General features: G+C 53.9%; 1 protein-coding gene across 1 annotated transcript; it reads left to right on the forward strand.

Moving 5' to 3' along the window:
- The first annotated feature begins 10,217 nt into the window (after window positions 1-10,217).
- On the forward strand, window positions 10,218-11,176 carry LOC117187339. Its single transcript, XM_033389781.1, has 2 exons — window positions 10,218-10,697; window positions 10,770-11,176. Exons 1-2 carry the CDS (start codon window positions 10,543-10,545, stop codon window positions 10,918-10,920), a joined length of 306 nt encoding a protein of 101 aa, XP_033245672.1. The 5' UTR covers window positions 10,218-10,542; the 3' UTR covers window positions 10,921-11,176.
- The last annotated feature ends 4,939 nt before the right edge of the window (window positions 11,177-16,115 follow it).

Consider the following 16,115-nt stretch of genomic DNA (forward strand, 5'->3'; position numbering starts at 1 on the left):
GGAAATATGCCTGCTCCCGTATAACCGCCCGGATACTTTAAACTTCCGGATCTTACGATCCGGGCGCGTGACGCTCCGAAGAGTCTACCGCATAGCATCTTGTGGGCGGTTGTATTGGCATTGTTGGGGCATTTGGCAGAGTGGCGAAGGATGGCAGTGTTAATTTTGATCCTGCTCAACTGCTATGGGTTTGAAATGGGTGGGGGTGAAAAGGGGAATGGCTGGGCGTAATTGCCGAAGTTGGCGGCCGATAACACACCGGCATTAATAAATGCATTTTGAATTGGCTTTTTTGGTGTGTTATCGGCGCGGTATTTTCCTAATTGGCGTGGTATTTTTGTTGGTCATTAATGGCGTTACCACTTGTCAAGTATTGGGGAATGGGTGATAGTTGGGAAAGAAGAAGAAGAAGAAAGGTAAATATGCTAAAATAAATAACTAAAATTAATTAAATTACATTACAGCTAAGGACAATCTATCTACAATTACTACAAATAAGGACTACAAAACTACAGAGATATATACAAGGTTAAACAAACAATAATTACAATACATTTACACAACAATAAACATACTTAAATATCATTTATTTTTAACAGGAGGACAACTACAACGAAGCACCGGCCGGCATGGCAAACGCAATGCAGAACATTGCGCCGCATACCGGCCGGCTCTGTTGTCCCCCTGTGCAGGATTAGTGGCACCATCTGGGATCTTGGTGGCGATGGCTGGATGTGGGTGTTGGCGTGCATCGTGGGCAATGGTGTTCATTGACGAGCGGCTCTGGTCCGGCCGCCCACGTTGCATCTGTCGTTGGTTGGTATTGGCTGCTGCACTCGAGTGGCACTGGTCCGGCCACCCAACTGCATTGTCGTTGTGCGTTGGCATTGGCATCGATAAATGATGCCAACGTATCGAATTATTGGCCGCATCCGAGTGGCTGCTGGTCCGGCCACCAGGATGCGTTGTCGATTTAATTGTTGGCCGCATCCGAGTGGCTGCTGGTCCGGCCACCCAGGATGCGCTGTCAGGTGAATTGGCCTGGCCTCCTCGGCCACGTTCATCATCGGTTTGTGATGGCGTGAAGACGTTTGCAGGTGAGTGTTTGTGTGTTTATTGGCAGCCTTCTTCATGATTCTTCTTCCTTTTGCAGGATTTGCTGACGTCCGGCGGCTCAACACCAGGCCATCCCGCCCTCACAGAATTGGCATGAGAGACGGGTGTGACCCAGTGGAGCGGCAACAGACGCCAGCATCTACGTCGTCGTTTGGAATGGCAGCTGTATGTTTGGAGTTGCGTGACGTCATTGTGTTGGTCGGTGGCAGCGTCATCAATAGGGGCCTCATTTTCCGCCCATTTGGCAGGAAATTGATGATGTTGGTGGCGAGGCAGCTTCTTGTTGGTCAGCTCTGTCTGGTGATTTGCAGGTACGTGTGATTTTGTATGTTTTGGCCGTTTTTCGTATTGTCGTGTATTGGCTGTTTTTCTTTGTTGCAGTGGCTGGCCTCTGGATCAACGATTGGGCGCATCAACAATCACCGCCCGATCGCATGCTTTCGCGTGCGCTGGCGATTTGGGCCCTCCATATTTCGCCCAGGCCATCCAGCGCCTCGAATGGATCGTGGTCGGTCCATTCATCGTCATCTTCGTCAATTGCTTCGCAGTCCATATCGGAATCAGAGTCCGATATGGCTGCGGCGTCAAAGTGCGTATTTGCGGTTGGTCGTGGTGATGGCTGTGTGGATGCTGCTGCTGCTGTTGTTGTCCGTTGTGGCGGCACTTCTCCCGTGCTCTCGTCCCTTGCCTGCAGCAGGTTTGCCACTTTTGTCAATATTGCTGCCAGCTTATCTTCCAGCTCTTTAATTTTACCCGCATATCTTTTCAGGATATGGGCACAGCTCCCATCGCACTGGGCGCCTGGCTGCTGCTGCTGCTGCTGGTGTTGGCGTGGCGTCGGAGCATCATTCGCGATCGGCTGCATCGGCTGGACCCTCTGGTGTTGGCGCCCCCTGGTCGATGGCTGGGGATGTTGGTCGCCATACCGATGCTGTTGCCGATGCTGCCGATCCGGTTGGTGTTGGCGCTGCTGCTGCGGGTTATGGAGTGGCTGTGGATGTGGCTGCTGCAGGCGACGTTGAATTGGCTGCTGTCGCTGTTGGATTGGCTGTGGCTGCTGATTGCGACGCTCCTCATCCCTGGCGACCCTGTGGGCCACGAGCCGCTGCCTGGCTGCCTTGTAGGATGGGCAGCCCTTGTAGGCACTGATGTGCTGGCCCTGGCAGTTGGCGCACTTGGGAGCAGCGTTCCTTGACTTGCTGCACTCCGTCGTCAGATGTCCACCCGCGCATTTCATGCAAACAGCAGCTCGTCTACAATATGCGCGGGTGTGGCCAAACACCTGACATCGATGGCACTGGGCGGGGTCACGGGAGACTCCAAGTCTCTCAACCGTGACGGGCCTCCCACCCAGGCGTCGCAGCTTCAACACATCGAATTGACCACGGTCCGGTTTGGGGGCAATCTCAGCCTCAAAGAGGTTGAATTGGCGGCTGCGATCGAACCGATCGGTGATTGCCCTCACAAACCGAACCGTGAACCCCTCATTCAGCATGCTGCTGCGAATCCAATCCGGCGGCGTGGAGTGGGAGAGTCCTCGGATGAGGATCCTCAACCCACGTTCCTGGCTGGGCTGATGCCCGAATTCGCCGTGCCGGATGTCATCGTCGGTGGTAGTGGCAGGGGTGTTTGTGATGGTGATGGCGGTGGTGGTGTTGGTATTGGCGAGGGTGCTGGTGTGAGTGGCGGTGACGGTGTTGGTGTTTGTAATTGTGTGTTGTATGTGTTGTGTTTGCTGCCGCTGCTGGTGATGGCGGCCCCGTCGTCTAGCCTGCTTCCTCTCACCCTCATCGTCACTCCCACTGTCGATGAGGGCGCGGCGTCGTTTTGGTGTTGCTGTTGTTGGTGGTAATTGTGCAGGCTGGGCTATGGCTCGGATCGACCCGCTGCTCGAACTCGAACCAAGTTCGACACGCAACGGGTTCGATCCGGTCGTGTGTGTGTGTGTGGCTGCCCGTTGGCCGCTCTGGCGCTCTGCTCCTGCGCTTCGGCTTGCCGGCTCTCCTCCGACTTCTCCCTCTCCCGTTACTCTCGAACGGTTTTGTATGTCCGAGAGCGTGAGAGGCGGGAAAAGCGGCAGTGAGAGCGGCGTCCTATCGGCCCTTCCCTTTGTGGTTGGCGGGTTTTTTGGATTTGGCGGGGTTGCGGGATTTGTGGATGGTATTGGCGCTGAATTTGCTGCTGATGTGATGGGGCTCGAGGGGGGAGTGGCTGTGGCCGTGGGTAAATCGGCCATGGCAATGGCTGGGTACTCACGCGATGGGTCGCTGTGGCGTCGGCGCTGTGCATTGGCTGGGGCGTTGGTGTTGGCGCCTGCGCCGAGGGCTCTGCTGCTGCTGCTGCTATTGTCGCTGTTTGTGTTTGAGTTGTTGGCTGCTGCTGCTGCTGCTAGGGCGCCTCTGCGGGCCGCTCTGCCGCCGTCGCTGTGGCGTCTGGATGACCCTCGTCTGGCCATTCCTCTCGTCATAGTTGTTGTTGCTGGTGTTGGTCCCTTTTCCCTTTCGTCAAGTTAATTGCAGTTAATTGTTTTTTGTGTTTGTATTGGGTTATTTATTGGCACTTTCTCTCTTTTTACACAGTTTTCTCTAGTTGGTTTGTGTACAATTTAATGCTATTTGTTGGCAACACTCTCTAGTTGGTTTGTGTTTATATATGTAAATTAATGTTATTTGTTGGCGTTTAAATTAATGTTATTTATTGGGGAGCAGAAAGCTTGTCGTTAGTAGTAGTGGTGGTGGGGGGGGGAAGGGACTTTTGTCATGTCAGGGGGCACGGCACGGCACGGCACACAACAGACACCACAAAAAGAAAAACAGGGCACAGCAGAAAAAACGGAAATGGCGACACTGCACGGAACAATCAGAAGCGACACGACACGAAACGGTTTTGTCACGTCCGACGATCGCGACCTCTCGAGCGGGTGGACGAGATGAGAGTGGCGGACGAGGTTCATGGTGGAACTCTCACATGTCCGTCAACTCCCACACTCTCTCCGCCACACTCGAATGGCCCGATCGCCGATCGTCATTTACCGGTGCTCTCACCCCCGGTTCCACTTTCACTCACCCCAATATTGAGTGAGATGAAAGTAGTCCGAGGGCAGCAGCACCGATAAGTAGGCAATGGAAATTGGAATGGCCTTTTGTTTTAGTGGCTGTGTGTGTTGTCGTTGGGCAATGGCCCGTGTCTAATGTTTCTCCGTGCTGTTTGTAGTGGCTGCTCTGTTGTAAGGGGATGGGATGGGAAGGGGGAAATTTGCCTGCTCCCGTATAACCGCCCGGATACTTTAAACTTCCGGATCTTTCGATCCGGGCGCGTGACGCTCCGAAGAGTCGACCGCATAGCATCTTGTGGGCGGTTGTATTGGCATTGTTGGGGCATTTGGCAGAGTGGCGAAGGTTGGCAGTGTATATTTTAATCCTGCTCAGCCTCATTTGGAATTTTTAGTGGCATTTGAAGTGGGTAGGGGGTGGGTGAGGAAATGGCTGGGCATAATTGCCGAAGTTGCGACCGATAACACACCGGCATTGATAAATGCAATTTGAATTTGTATTGGCTTTTTGGTGTGTTATCGGTCAAGTCTGGTATTTGCGTGGTATTTTTTGGTGATACCACATGTCAAGGGGAATTATGGGAATGGCAAATAGGTTGGGAAGAAGAGGACGGAAAAGGTAAAACTAATTAGAAACTACGAAAAATATACAATTAACTACAGAAAAAACTACATTAATTTACAAAAACTTAATTCTAATATCACAGGTAAGTAACTAAAACTATGGACAAACTATCTACGGACATGCAAAACTACAGAAACAACAGAATTGACATCTACAACAAAAACATTGATGTAGACAAGGTAAAATAAACGATAATTGACATACATTTACACACATATAAACATATTAATTATATTTATTTTATTTCTAACAGGAGGACAACTACAACGGAGCACCGGCGGGCATAACAAACGCAATGCGAACGTTACGCCGTATACCGGCCGGCTCTGTTGTCCCCCTGTGTGTTGTTTATTGGCTGGTTGTGAGTATTGGCGTGCATCGTGGGCAATGATGGTCTTGATGGCAAGCGGCTCTGGTCCGGCCGCCCACGTTGCATCTGTCTGTTGGTTAGTGTTGGCTGCTGCACTCGAGTGGCTCTGGTCCGGCCACCCAACTGCATTGTCATCGTGTTGGCATTGGCATCGGTGTGTGATGGCAATGGTCGGAGTTATTGTCCGCATCCAAGTGGCGAACTGGTCCGGCCACCAGGATGCGTTGTCGATTTTAATTGTTGATTGGCCGCATCCAAGTGGCTGCTGGTCCGGCCACCCAGGATGCGCTGTCAGGTGGATTGGCCTGGCCTCCCCGGCCACGTTCATCGTCGGGTTGTTGGTGTAATTTTGAGTGGCTGCTGGTCCGGCCACCCAGTTGAGGAGGTGTTTGCTTTGGCTTTGATTTTAATTTGTTTTTATTTGCAGGTACTTGTTGGCGTTTGGATGTTATTTGTAGCGACCCTTGTCTGGTTGGTGTTGGCGTGAGAGACGTTTGCAGGTGAGTATTTGTATTTATTGGCAGCCTCTCTCCTGGTTCTCCTTCTTCGTTTGCAGGATTTGCTGGCGTCCGGCGGCTCAACACCAGGCCATCCCGCCCTCACATAATGGCATGAGAGACGGGTGCGACCCAGCGGAGCGGCAACAGACGCCAGAATCTGCGTCGTCGTTGGAATGGCAGCCGTCTTTTTGGAGTGGCGTGACGTCATGATGGTGTGGTGGCAGCGTCATCAAAAAGGGGCCTCCTTTTCCGCCCATTTGGCAGGATATTGTCATTGTTGATGGCGAGGCAGCTTCTTGATGAACAGCTCTGTCTGGTGATTGGCAGGTACGTGTGATTATTATGTGTTTTGGCAGTTTTTCGTGTTGGCGTGAATTGACTGTTTTAATTGTATTTTAGTGGCTGGCCTATGGATCGACGATTGGGCTCATTAACAGTCACCGCCCGATCGCATGCTTTCGCGTGCGCTGGCGATTTGGGCCCTCCATACTTCACCCAGGCCATCCAGCGCCTCGAATGGATCGTGGTCGGTCCACTCATCGTCATCTTCGTCATTTATTGCTTCGCAGTCCATATCGGGTTCGGATTCCGATATGGCTGCGGCGTCATAGTGCGTATTTGCAGTTGGTCGTGGTGATGGCTGTGTGGATGCTGCTGCTGCTGTTGTTGTCCGAAGTGGCGGCACTCCTCCCGTGCTCTCGTCCCTTGCCTGCAGCAGGTTTGCCACTTTTGTCAATATTGCTGCCAGCTTATCTTCCAGCTCTTTAATTTTACCCGCATATCTTTTCAGGATATGGGCACAGCTCCCATCGCACTGGGCGCCTGGCTGCTGCTGCTGCTGCTGGTGTTGGCGTGGCTCCGCAGCACGATTTGGGATCGGCTGCATCGACAGGACCCTGTGGTGTTGGCGCCCCTCGGCCAGTGGCTGGGGATGTTGGTCGCGACGCTGTAGCTGTTGCCGATGCTGCCGACCCGGACCGCGCTGGCGTTGCTGCTGCGTCTGTGAGTGGAGTGGCTGTGTGGGTGGCTGCTGCTGCAACTGTCGCTGTAGTGGCTGCTGGTGTCGTTGTGATGGCTGCTGGTGACGATGTGCTGGCTGTTGCTGCTGAATTGGCTGCTGCATTGGCTGTGGCTGTTGCCGTAGTGGCTGAGGCTGCTGATTCCGACGCTCCTCCTCCCTGGCGACCCTGTAGGCCACGAGTCGCTGCCTGGCTGCCTTGTAGGCGCTGCAGCCCTTGTAGGCACTGATGTGGGCGCCCTGGCAGTTGGCGCATTTGGGATTGGCGGCCCTCGGCTTGCTGCACTCCGTCGTCAGATGTCCACCCGCGCATTTCATGCAAACTGCAGCGCGTCTACAATATGCGCGGGTGTGGCCAAACACCTGACATCGATGGCACTGGGCGGGGTCACGGGAGACTCCAAGTCTCTCAACCGTGACGGGCCTCCCACCCAGGCGTCGCAGCTTTAACACATCGAATTGACCACGGTCCGGTTTGGGGGCGATCTCAGCCTCGAAGAGGTTGAATTGACGGCTGCGATCGAATCGATCAGTGATTGCCCTCACAAACCGAACCGTGAACCCCTCATTCAGCATGCTGCTGCGAATCCAATCCGGCGGCGTGGAGTGGGAGAGTCCTCGGATGAGGATCCTCAACCCACGTTCCTGGCTGGGCTGATGCCCGAATTCGCCGTGCCGGATGTCATCGTCGGTGGTAGTGGCAGGGGTGTTTGTGATGGTGATGGCGGTGGTGGTGTTGGTATTTGTATTGGCGATGGTACTGGTGTGAGTGGCGGTGACGGTGTTGGTGTTTGAATTTGTGTTTTGTGTGTGTTGTGTTTGCTGCCGCTGCTGGTGATGGCGGCCCCGTCGTCTGGCCTGCTTCCTCTCACCCTCACCCTCATCGTCACTCCCACTGCCGATGAGGGCGCGGCGTCGTTTTGGTGTTGCTGTTGTTGGTGGCATTTGCGCAGGCTGGGCTATGGCTTGGATCGACCCGCTGCTCGAACTCGAACCAAGTTCGACACGCAACGGGTTCGATCCGGTCATGTGTGTGTGTGTGGCTGCCCGTTGGCCGCTCTGGCGCTCTGCTCCTGCGCTTCGGCTTGCCGGCTCTCCTCCGTCTTCTCCCTCTCCCGTTACTCTCAAACGGTTTTGTATGTCCGAGAGCGTGAGAGGCGGGAAAAGCGGCAGTGAGAGCGGCGTCCTATCGGCCCTTCCCCTTGTATTTGGCGGGTTTTTTGGATTTGGCGGGGTTACGGGATTTGTGGATGGTATTGGCGCTACTGTTGCTGCTGATGTGATGGGGCTCGAGGGGGGAGTGGCTGTGGCCGTGGGTAAATCGGCCATGGCAATGGCTGGGTACTCACGCGATGGGTCGCTGTGGCGTCGGCGCTGTGCATTGGCTGGGGCGTTGGTGTTGGCGCCTGCGCCGAGGGCTCTGCTGCTGCTGCTGCTATTGTCGGTGTTGGTGTTGGTGTTGTTGGCTGCTGCTGCTGCTGCTAGGGCGCCTCTGCGGGCCGCTCTGCCGCCGTCGCTGTGGCGTCTGGATGACCCTCGTCTGGCCATTCCTCTGGTCATGGCTGGCTGTTGGTTTGTGTGTTTGGCGATCCGCTGCCCGTTTGCTGCTTCCAATTAAAAAGTCTCTTGTGTGTGTTTGTTTGTGTTTAATGTATTTATTGGCACTTTTATTCACTGCTTTCTCGTCTATCACAGTTTTCTCTTTTAGTTTGTGATGTTTGTGATGTTTGGTTAGTGGCACAGGAACTAAAGCTTGTCGGAGATAGTAGTGGGTGGGGTGAAGGAAGGGCTGTGGCGTGGTGGATTGGCGAGGAGCACTTTTCCGCGTTTGGAATGGTCATGTACAGCGGCGAATGGTGAGGGGGGGGGGGGGCGCGATACAAAATGGCTGCTGCCTGGCTTGGTTTGGCGTCGTCTGGCCTTCACTGTCTTTATTTGTTGGCACCAGAGCACAAATGACACGGCAAACGATAAACGACAAAACAGTCAAAACGACAAACGACACGGGCAACACTGATGGCAACGAACAATCAAGCTTGCGATTTTATTTTATTTTAATGGCGGCGGCGATGGTTCAATTATTATACGTCCGACGATCGCGACCTCTCGAGCGGGTGGACGAGATGAGAGTGGCGGACGAGGTTCATGGTGGAACTCTCACATGTCCGCCAACTCCCATACTCTCTCCTCCACACTCGAATGGCCCGATCGCCGATCGTCATTTACCGGTGCTCTCACCCCCGGTTCCACTTTCACTCACCCCAATATTGAGTGAGATGAAAGTAGTCCGAGGGCAGCAGCACCGATAAGTAGGCAGTGGAAGGTTTGAATTGGCCGTTTGGTTTAGTGGCTGTGTGTCTTATCGTTGTCTTTGGTTAATGGCTCGTGTTCTTGTGCTTGTGCTGTTTGTGTTGGCTGCTCTGTTATAAGGGGATGGGATGGGAAGGGGGGGGGATAGATGCCTGCTCCCGTATAACCGCCCGGATACTTTAAACTTCCGGATCTTTCGATCCGGGCGCGTGACGCTCCGAAGAGTCGACCGCATAGCATCTTGTGGGCGGTTGTATTGGCATTATTGGGGCGTTTGGCAGAGTGGCGAAGGTTGGCAGTGTTCATTTTGTTCCTGCTCAACTGCTATGGGTTTGAAATGGGTGGGGGTGAAAAGGGGAATGGCTGGGCGTAATTGCCGAAGTTGGCGGCCGATAACACACCGGCATTGAGAAATGCAATTTGAATTGGCTTTTTGGTGTGTTATCGGCGCGGTATTTTTCTAATTGGCGTGGTATTTTTGGGTCATTAATGGCGTTACCACTTGTCAGGTATTTGGGAATGGGAGATAGTTGGGAAAGAAGAAGAAGAGGGAAAGGTAAATATGATAAAATAAATAACTAAAAATAATTAAATTACATTACAGCTAAGGACAATCTATCTACAATTACTACAAATAAGGACTACAAAACTACAGAGATATATACAGGGTAAAACAAACAATAATTACAATACATTTACACAACAATAAACATACTTAAATATCGTCTATTTTTAACAGGAGGACAACTACAACAAAGCACCGGCCGGCATGGCAAACGCAATGCAGAACATTGCGCCGCATACCGGCCGGCTCTGCTGTCCCCCTGTGCAGGATTAGTGGCACCATCTGAGATCTTTAATGGCGATGGCTGGATGTGGGTGTTGGCGTGCATCGTGGGCATTGATGGTGTTGTTGGCGAGCGGCTCTGGTCCGGCCGCCCACGTTGCATCTGTCTGGTGGAGATGGCGCATCCAATCGAGTGGCACTGGTCCGGCCACCCGAGATGCGATCGTGGAGTGGAGTGGCATTGACATCGGTGTGTGATGCCAACGAATCATATTGGCCGCATCCAAGTGGCAACTGGTCCGGCCACCAGGATGCGTTGTCGATTGTGTTGTTGATTGGCCGCATCCGAGTGGCTGCTGGTCCGGCCACCCAGGATGCGCTGTCAGGTGGATTGGCCTGGCCTCCTCGGCCACGTTCATCGTCGGTTTTAATTGTATTTTTGAGTGGCTGCTGGTCCGGCCACCCAGTTGAGGAGGTGTTTGTTTTGGCGTTTGATTTATTTTGTGTTTATTTGTAGGTGCCTTTCGTCGATTTGGATGTAGTTGCTGGCGACCCTTGTCTGGTTGGTGTTGGCGTAAGAACTGCAGGTGAGTATTTGTGTTTTGGCAGTCTGTTTCTCCTTCCTGTTTCTTCTCCTCTTTTGCAGGATTTGCTGGCGTCCAGCGGCTCAACACTGGGCCATCCCGCCCTCACATAATTGGCATGAGAGACGGGTGTGACCCAGTGGAGCGGCAACAGACGCCAGCATCTGCGTCGTCGTTGGAATGGCAGCTGTTGGTTTGGAGTTGCGTGACGTCATTGTGTTGGTCGGTGGCAGCGTCATCAATAGGGGCCTCATTTTCCGCCCATTTGGCAGGAAATTGATGATGTTGGTGGCGAGGCAGCTTCTTGTTGGTCAGCTCTGTCTGGTGATTGGCAGGTACGTGTGATTTTGTGTGTTTTGGCCGTTTTTCGTTGTTGTCCGTATTGACGTCTTTTTTCCTTGTTGCAGTGGCTGGCCTCTGGATCGACGATTGGGCACATCAATAGGCGCCGCCCGAGCGCATGCTTTCGCGTGCGCTGGCGATTTGGGCCCTCCACACTTGGCCCAGTCCATCGAATGGATCGTGGTCGGTCCATTGGTCGTCGTCGCCATCGTCTAATTCAGACGCGTCGCAGTCAATGTCGGACTCTGAATCCGATATGGCTGCTGCTGTATTGGCGGCGACTGATGGTATTGGCAGAGGGGCAGGAACTGCTGCTGCTGTTGGTTGGAGTGGGGGCATGGCTGTTGTGCCCTTGCCATTTGCTGCAGCCAATTTGGTGAGCTGCTCTGTCATCTGGTCGATCCTCCTTTCCATCTCTTTTATTTGCTGTTCGTATAATTGCAGATTTTGGGCGCAGCTGCCATCACACTGGACGTCTGACCGCTGCTGGTGTTGGCGTGGCGTCGGAGCACGATTTGGGATCGGCTGCATCGGCTGGACCCTCTGGTGTTGGCGCCCCCTGGTCGATGGCTGGGGATGATGGTCGCCATACCGATGCTGCTGCCGATGCTGCCGATCCGGTTGGTGTTGGCGTTGCTGCTGCGGCTATGGGTGGAGTGGCTGTGTGGGTGGCTGCTGCTGCAACTGTCGCTGTAGTGGCTGCTGATGACGTTGTGGTGGCTGCTGGAGACGATTTGCTGGCTGTTGCTGCTGGAGTGGCTGCTGCACTGGCTGTGGCTGTTGCCGTATTGGCTGAGGCTGTTGCTGCTGCTGCCGTCGACGCTCCTCCTCCCTGGCGACCCTGTGGGCCAGGAGCCGCTGTCTGGCTGCCTTGTAGGCGCTGCAGCCCTTGTAGGCGCTGATGTGCTGGCCCTGGCAGTTGGCGCACTTGGGAGCAGCGGCCCTTGGCTTGCTACACTCCTTCGTCAGATGTCCACCCGCGCATTTCATGCAGACAGCAGCTCGTCTACAATATGCGCGGGTGTGGCCAAACACCTGACATCGATGGCACTGGGCGGGGTCACGGGAGACTCCAAGTCTCTCAACCGTGACGGGCCTCCCACCCAGGCGTCGCAGCTTCAACACATCGAATTGGCCACGGTCCGGTTTGGGGGCGATCTCAGCCTCAAAGAGGTTAAATTGACGGCTGCGATCGAACCGATCAGTGATTGCCCTTACAAACCGAACCGCGAACCCCTCGTTCAGCATGCTGCTGCGAATCCAATCCGGCGGCGTGGAGTGGGAGAGTCCTCGGATGAGGATCCTCAACCCACGTTCCTGGCTGGGCTGATGCCCGAATTCGCCGTGCCGGATGTCATCGTCGGTGGTAGTGGCAGGGGTGCTTGTGATGGTGATGGCGGTGGTGGTGTTGGTGTTGGTATTGGCGATGGTGCTGGTGTGAGTGGCGGTGACGGTGTTGGTGTTTGAATTTGTGTTTTGTATGTGTTGTGTTTGCTGCCGCTGCTGGTGATGGCGGCCCCGTCGTCTGGCCTGCTTCCTCTCACCCCAACCTCATCGTCACTCCCACTGTCGATGAGGGCGCGGCGTCGTTTTGGTGTTGCTGGGATTGGCTGTGATTGTGGTTGTGTAGTTGCTGCTGTTTGTCGTAGTATTGGTGCAGGCTGGGCTATGGCTCGGATCGACCCGCTGCTCGAACTCGAACCAAGTTCGACACGCAACGGGTTCGATCCGGTCGTGTGTGTGTGTGTGGCTGCCCGTTGGCCGCTCTGGCGCTCTGCTCTTGCGCGTCGGCTTGCCGGCTCTCCTCCGTCTTCTCCCTCTCCCGTTACTCTCGAACGGTTTTGTATGTCCAAGAGCGTGAGAGGCGGGAAAAGCGGCAGTGAGAGCGGCGTCCTATCGGCCCTTCCCTTTGTATTTGGCGGGTTTTTTGGATTTGGCGGGGTTACGGGATTTGTGGATGGTATTGGCCCTGCTGTTGCTGCTGATGTGATGGGGCTCGAGGGGGGAGTGGCTGTGGCCGTGGATATATCGGCCATGGCAATGGCTGGGTACTCACGCGATGGGTCGCTGTGGCGTCGGCGCTGTGCATTGGCTGGGGCGTTGGTGTTGGCGCCTGCGCCGAGGGCTCTGCTGCTGCTGCTGCTATTGGCGGTGTTTGTGTTGGTATTGTTGGCTGCTGCTGCTGCTGCTAGGGCGCCTCTGCGGGCCGCTCTGCCGCCGTCGCTGTGGCGTCTGGATGACCCTCGTCTGGCCATTCCTCTGGTCATGGCTGGCTGTTGGTTTTTGTGTTGGCGATCCGCTGCCCGTTTGCTGCTTCCAATTAAAAAGTCTCTTGTGTGTGTTTGTTTGTGTTTAATGTTTTTTATTGGCACTTTTCTTCACAGTTTTCTCATCTATCACAGTTTTCTCTTTTAGTTTGTGATGTTTGAGATGTTTGGTTAGTGGCACAGTAAGATGTGGACGGGAATAAAAGTTTGTCACTGTAATTAATGGGTGTGGTGAAGGAAGGGCGGCACGGCACGGCACGGCACTCAACAGACACCACAGGAAAAAAACAGGGCACAACAGAAAAACGGAAATGGCGACACGAATAAATGACACGACACGGTTTTCAAACGTCCGACGATCGCGACCTCTCGAGCGGGTGGACGAGATGAGAGTGGCGGACGAGGTTCATGGTGGAACTCTCACATGTCCGCCAACTCCCACACTCCCCACTCGAGAGACCCGATCGCCGATCGTCATTTACCGGTGCTCTCACCCCCGGTTCCACTTTCACTCACCCCAATATTGAGTGAGATGAAAGTAGTCCGAGGGCAGCAGCACCGATAAGTAGGCAGTGGAAATTGGAATGGCTTTCCTGATTTAGTGGCTGTGTGTGTTGTCGTTGTCGTTGGTTAATGGCTAGTGTTCTTGTGTGTTCTTTGTGCTGTTTGAATTGGCTGCTCTGTTTCAAGGGGATGGGATGGGAAGGGGGATAGATGCCTGCTCCCGTATAACCGCCCGGATACTTTAAACTTCCGGATCTTACGATCCGGGCGCGTGACGCTCCGAGGAGTCGACCGCATAGCATCTTGTGGGCGGTTGTATTGGCATTGTTGGGGCATTTGGCAGAGTGGCGAAGGTTGGCAGTGTGGATTTTATTCCTGCTCAACTGCTATGGGTTTGAAATGGGTGGGGGTGAAAAGGGGAATGGCTGGGCGTAATTGCCGAAGTTGGCGACCGATAACACACCGGCATTGATAAATGCAATTTGAATTGGCTTTTTGGTGTGTTATCGGCGCGGTATTTTTCTAATTGGCGTGGTATTTTTGGGTCATTAATGGCGTTACCACTTGTCAGGTATTTGGGAATGGGAGATAGTTGGGAAAGAAGAGGAAGAATGAAAAGTAAATATGCTAAAATAAATAACTAAACTTAATTAAATTATATTACAGCTAAGGACAATCTATCTACAATTACTACAAATAAGGACTACAAAACTACAGAGATATTTACAGGGTAAAACAAACAATAATTACAATACATTTACACAACAATAAACATACTTAAATATCGTCTATTTTTAACAGGAGGACAACTACAACGAAGCACCGGCCGGCATGGCAAACGCAATGCAAAACATTGCGCCGCATACCGGCCGGCTCTGTTGTCCCCCTGTGCAGGATCAGTGGCACCACCTGAGATCTTTAATGGCGATGGCTGGATGTGGGTGTTGGCGTGCATCGTGGGCAATGATGGTCTTGTTGGCGAGCGGCTCTGGTCCGGCCGCCCACGTTGCATCTGTCTGGTGGATATGGCGCATCCAAACAAGTGGCTCTGGTCCGGCCACCCGAGATGCGATCGTGGAGTGGAGTGGCATTGGCATCGTGTAATGATGCCAACGAATCATGTTGGCCGCATCCAAGTGGCAACTGGTCCGGCCACCAGGATGCGTTGTCAATTGTGTTGTTGATTGACCGCATCCGAGTGGCTGCTGGTCCGGCCACCCAGGATGCGCTGTCAGGTGGATTGGCCTGGCCTCCTCGGCCACGTTCATCGTCGGTTTTAATTGTATTTTTGAGTGGCTGCTGGTCCGGCCACCCAGGTGAGGAGGTGTTCGTTTTGGCGTGTTATTTTAATTCGTGTTTATTTGCAGGTACTATCGTCAATTTGGGTGTTGTTGATGGCGACCCTTGTCTGGTTGGTGTTGGCGTAAGAGACGTTTTCAGGTGAGTATTCGTGTTTATCGGCAGCCTCTCTCCTGTTTCACCTTCTTTTGCAGGATTTGCTGGCGTCCGGCGGCTCAGAACCAGTCCATCCCGCCCTCACATAATGGCATGAGAGACGGGTGTGACCCAGTGGAGCGGCAACAGACGCCAGCACCTGCGTCGTCGTTGGAAATGGCAGCTGTGAGCAGGTATTTGCGTTACGTCATTGGAATGGTGCGGTGGCAGCGTCATCGAAAGAGGCCTCCTTTTCCTTCCCTTTGGCAGGAATTGTCAGTGTTGATGGCGAGGCAGCTTCTTGATGGTCAGCTCTGTCTGGTGATTGGCAGGTACGTGTGATTTTTAAGTGTTTTGGCCGTTTTTCGTTGTTGTCCGTATTGACGTCTTTTTCTTTGTTGCAGTGGCTGGCCTCTGGATCGACGATTGGGCGCATCAGTAGGCGCCGCCCGAGCGCATGCTTTCGCGTGCGCTGGCGATTTGGGCCCTCCACACTTGGCCCAGTCCATCGAATGGATCGTGGTCGGTCCATTGGTCGTCGTCGCCATCGTCTAATTCAGACGCGTCGCAGTCAATGTCGGACTCTGAATCCGATATGGCTGCTGCTGTATTGGCGGCGACTGATGGTATTGGCAGAGGGGCAGGAACTGCTGCTGCTGTTGGTTGGAGTGGGGGCATGGCTGTTGTGCCCTTGCCATTTGCTGCAGCCAATTTGGTTAGTTGCTCTGCCATCTGGTTAATCCTCCTTTCCAACTCATTTATCTGCTCTACATATAATTGCAGATTTTGAGCGCAGCTGCCATCGCACTGAGCTGTTGGCCGCTGCTGCTGCTGGTGTTGGCGTGGCGTCGGAGCATCATTCGCGATCGGCTGCATCGGCTGGACCCTCTGGTGTTGGCGCCCCCTGGTCGATGGCTGGGGATGTTGGTCGCCAAACCGATGCTGCTGCCGATGCTGCCGACCCGGTTGGTGTTGGCGCTGCTGCTGCGGGTTATGGAGTGGCTGTGGATGTGGCTGCTGCAGGCGACGTTGTATTGGCTGCTGTCGCTGTTGTATTGGCTGTGGCTGCTGACTGCGACGCTCCTCCTCCCTGGCGACCCTGTGGGCCACGAGCCTCTGCCTGGCTGCCTTGTAGGATGGGCAGCCCTTGTAGGCACTGATGTGCTGGCCCTGGCAGTTGGCGCACTTGGGAGCAGCGGCCCTCGG

Source organism: Drosophila miranda, chromosome 2 (genome assembly GCF_003369915.1).
Source record: "Drosophila miranda strain MSH22 chromosome 2, D.miranda_PacBio2.1, whole genome shotgun sequence".
Taxonomy (NCBI): Eukaryota; Metazoa; Arthropoda; class Insecta; order Diptera; family Drosophilidae; genus Drosophila; species Drosophila miranda.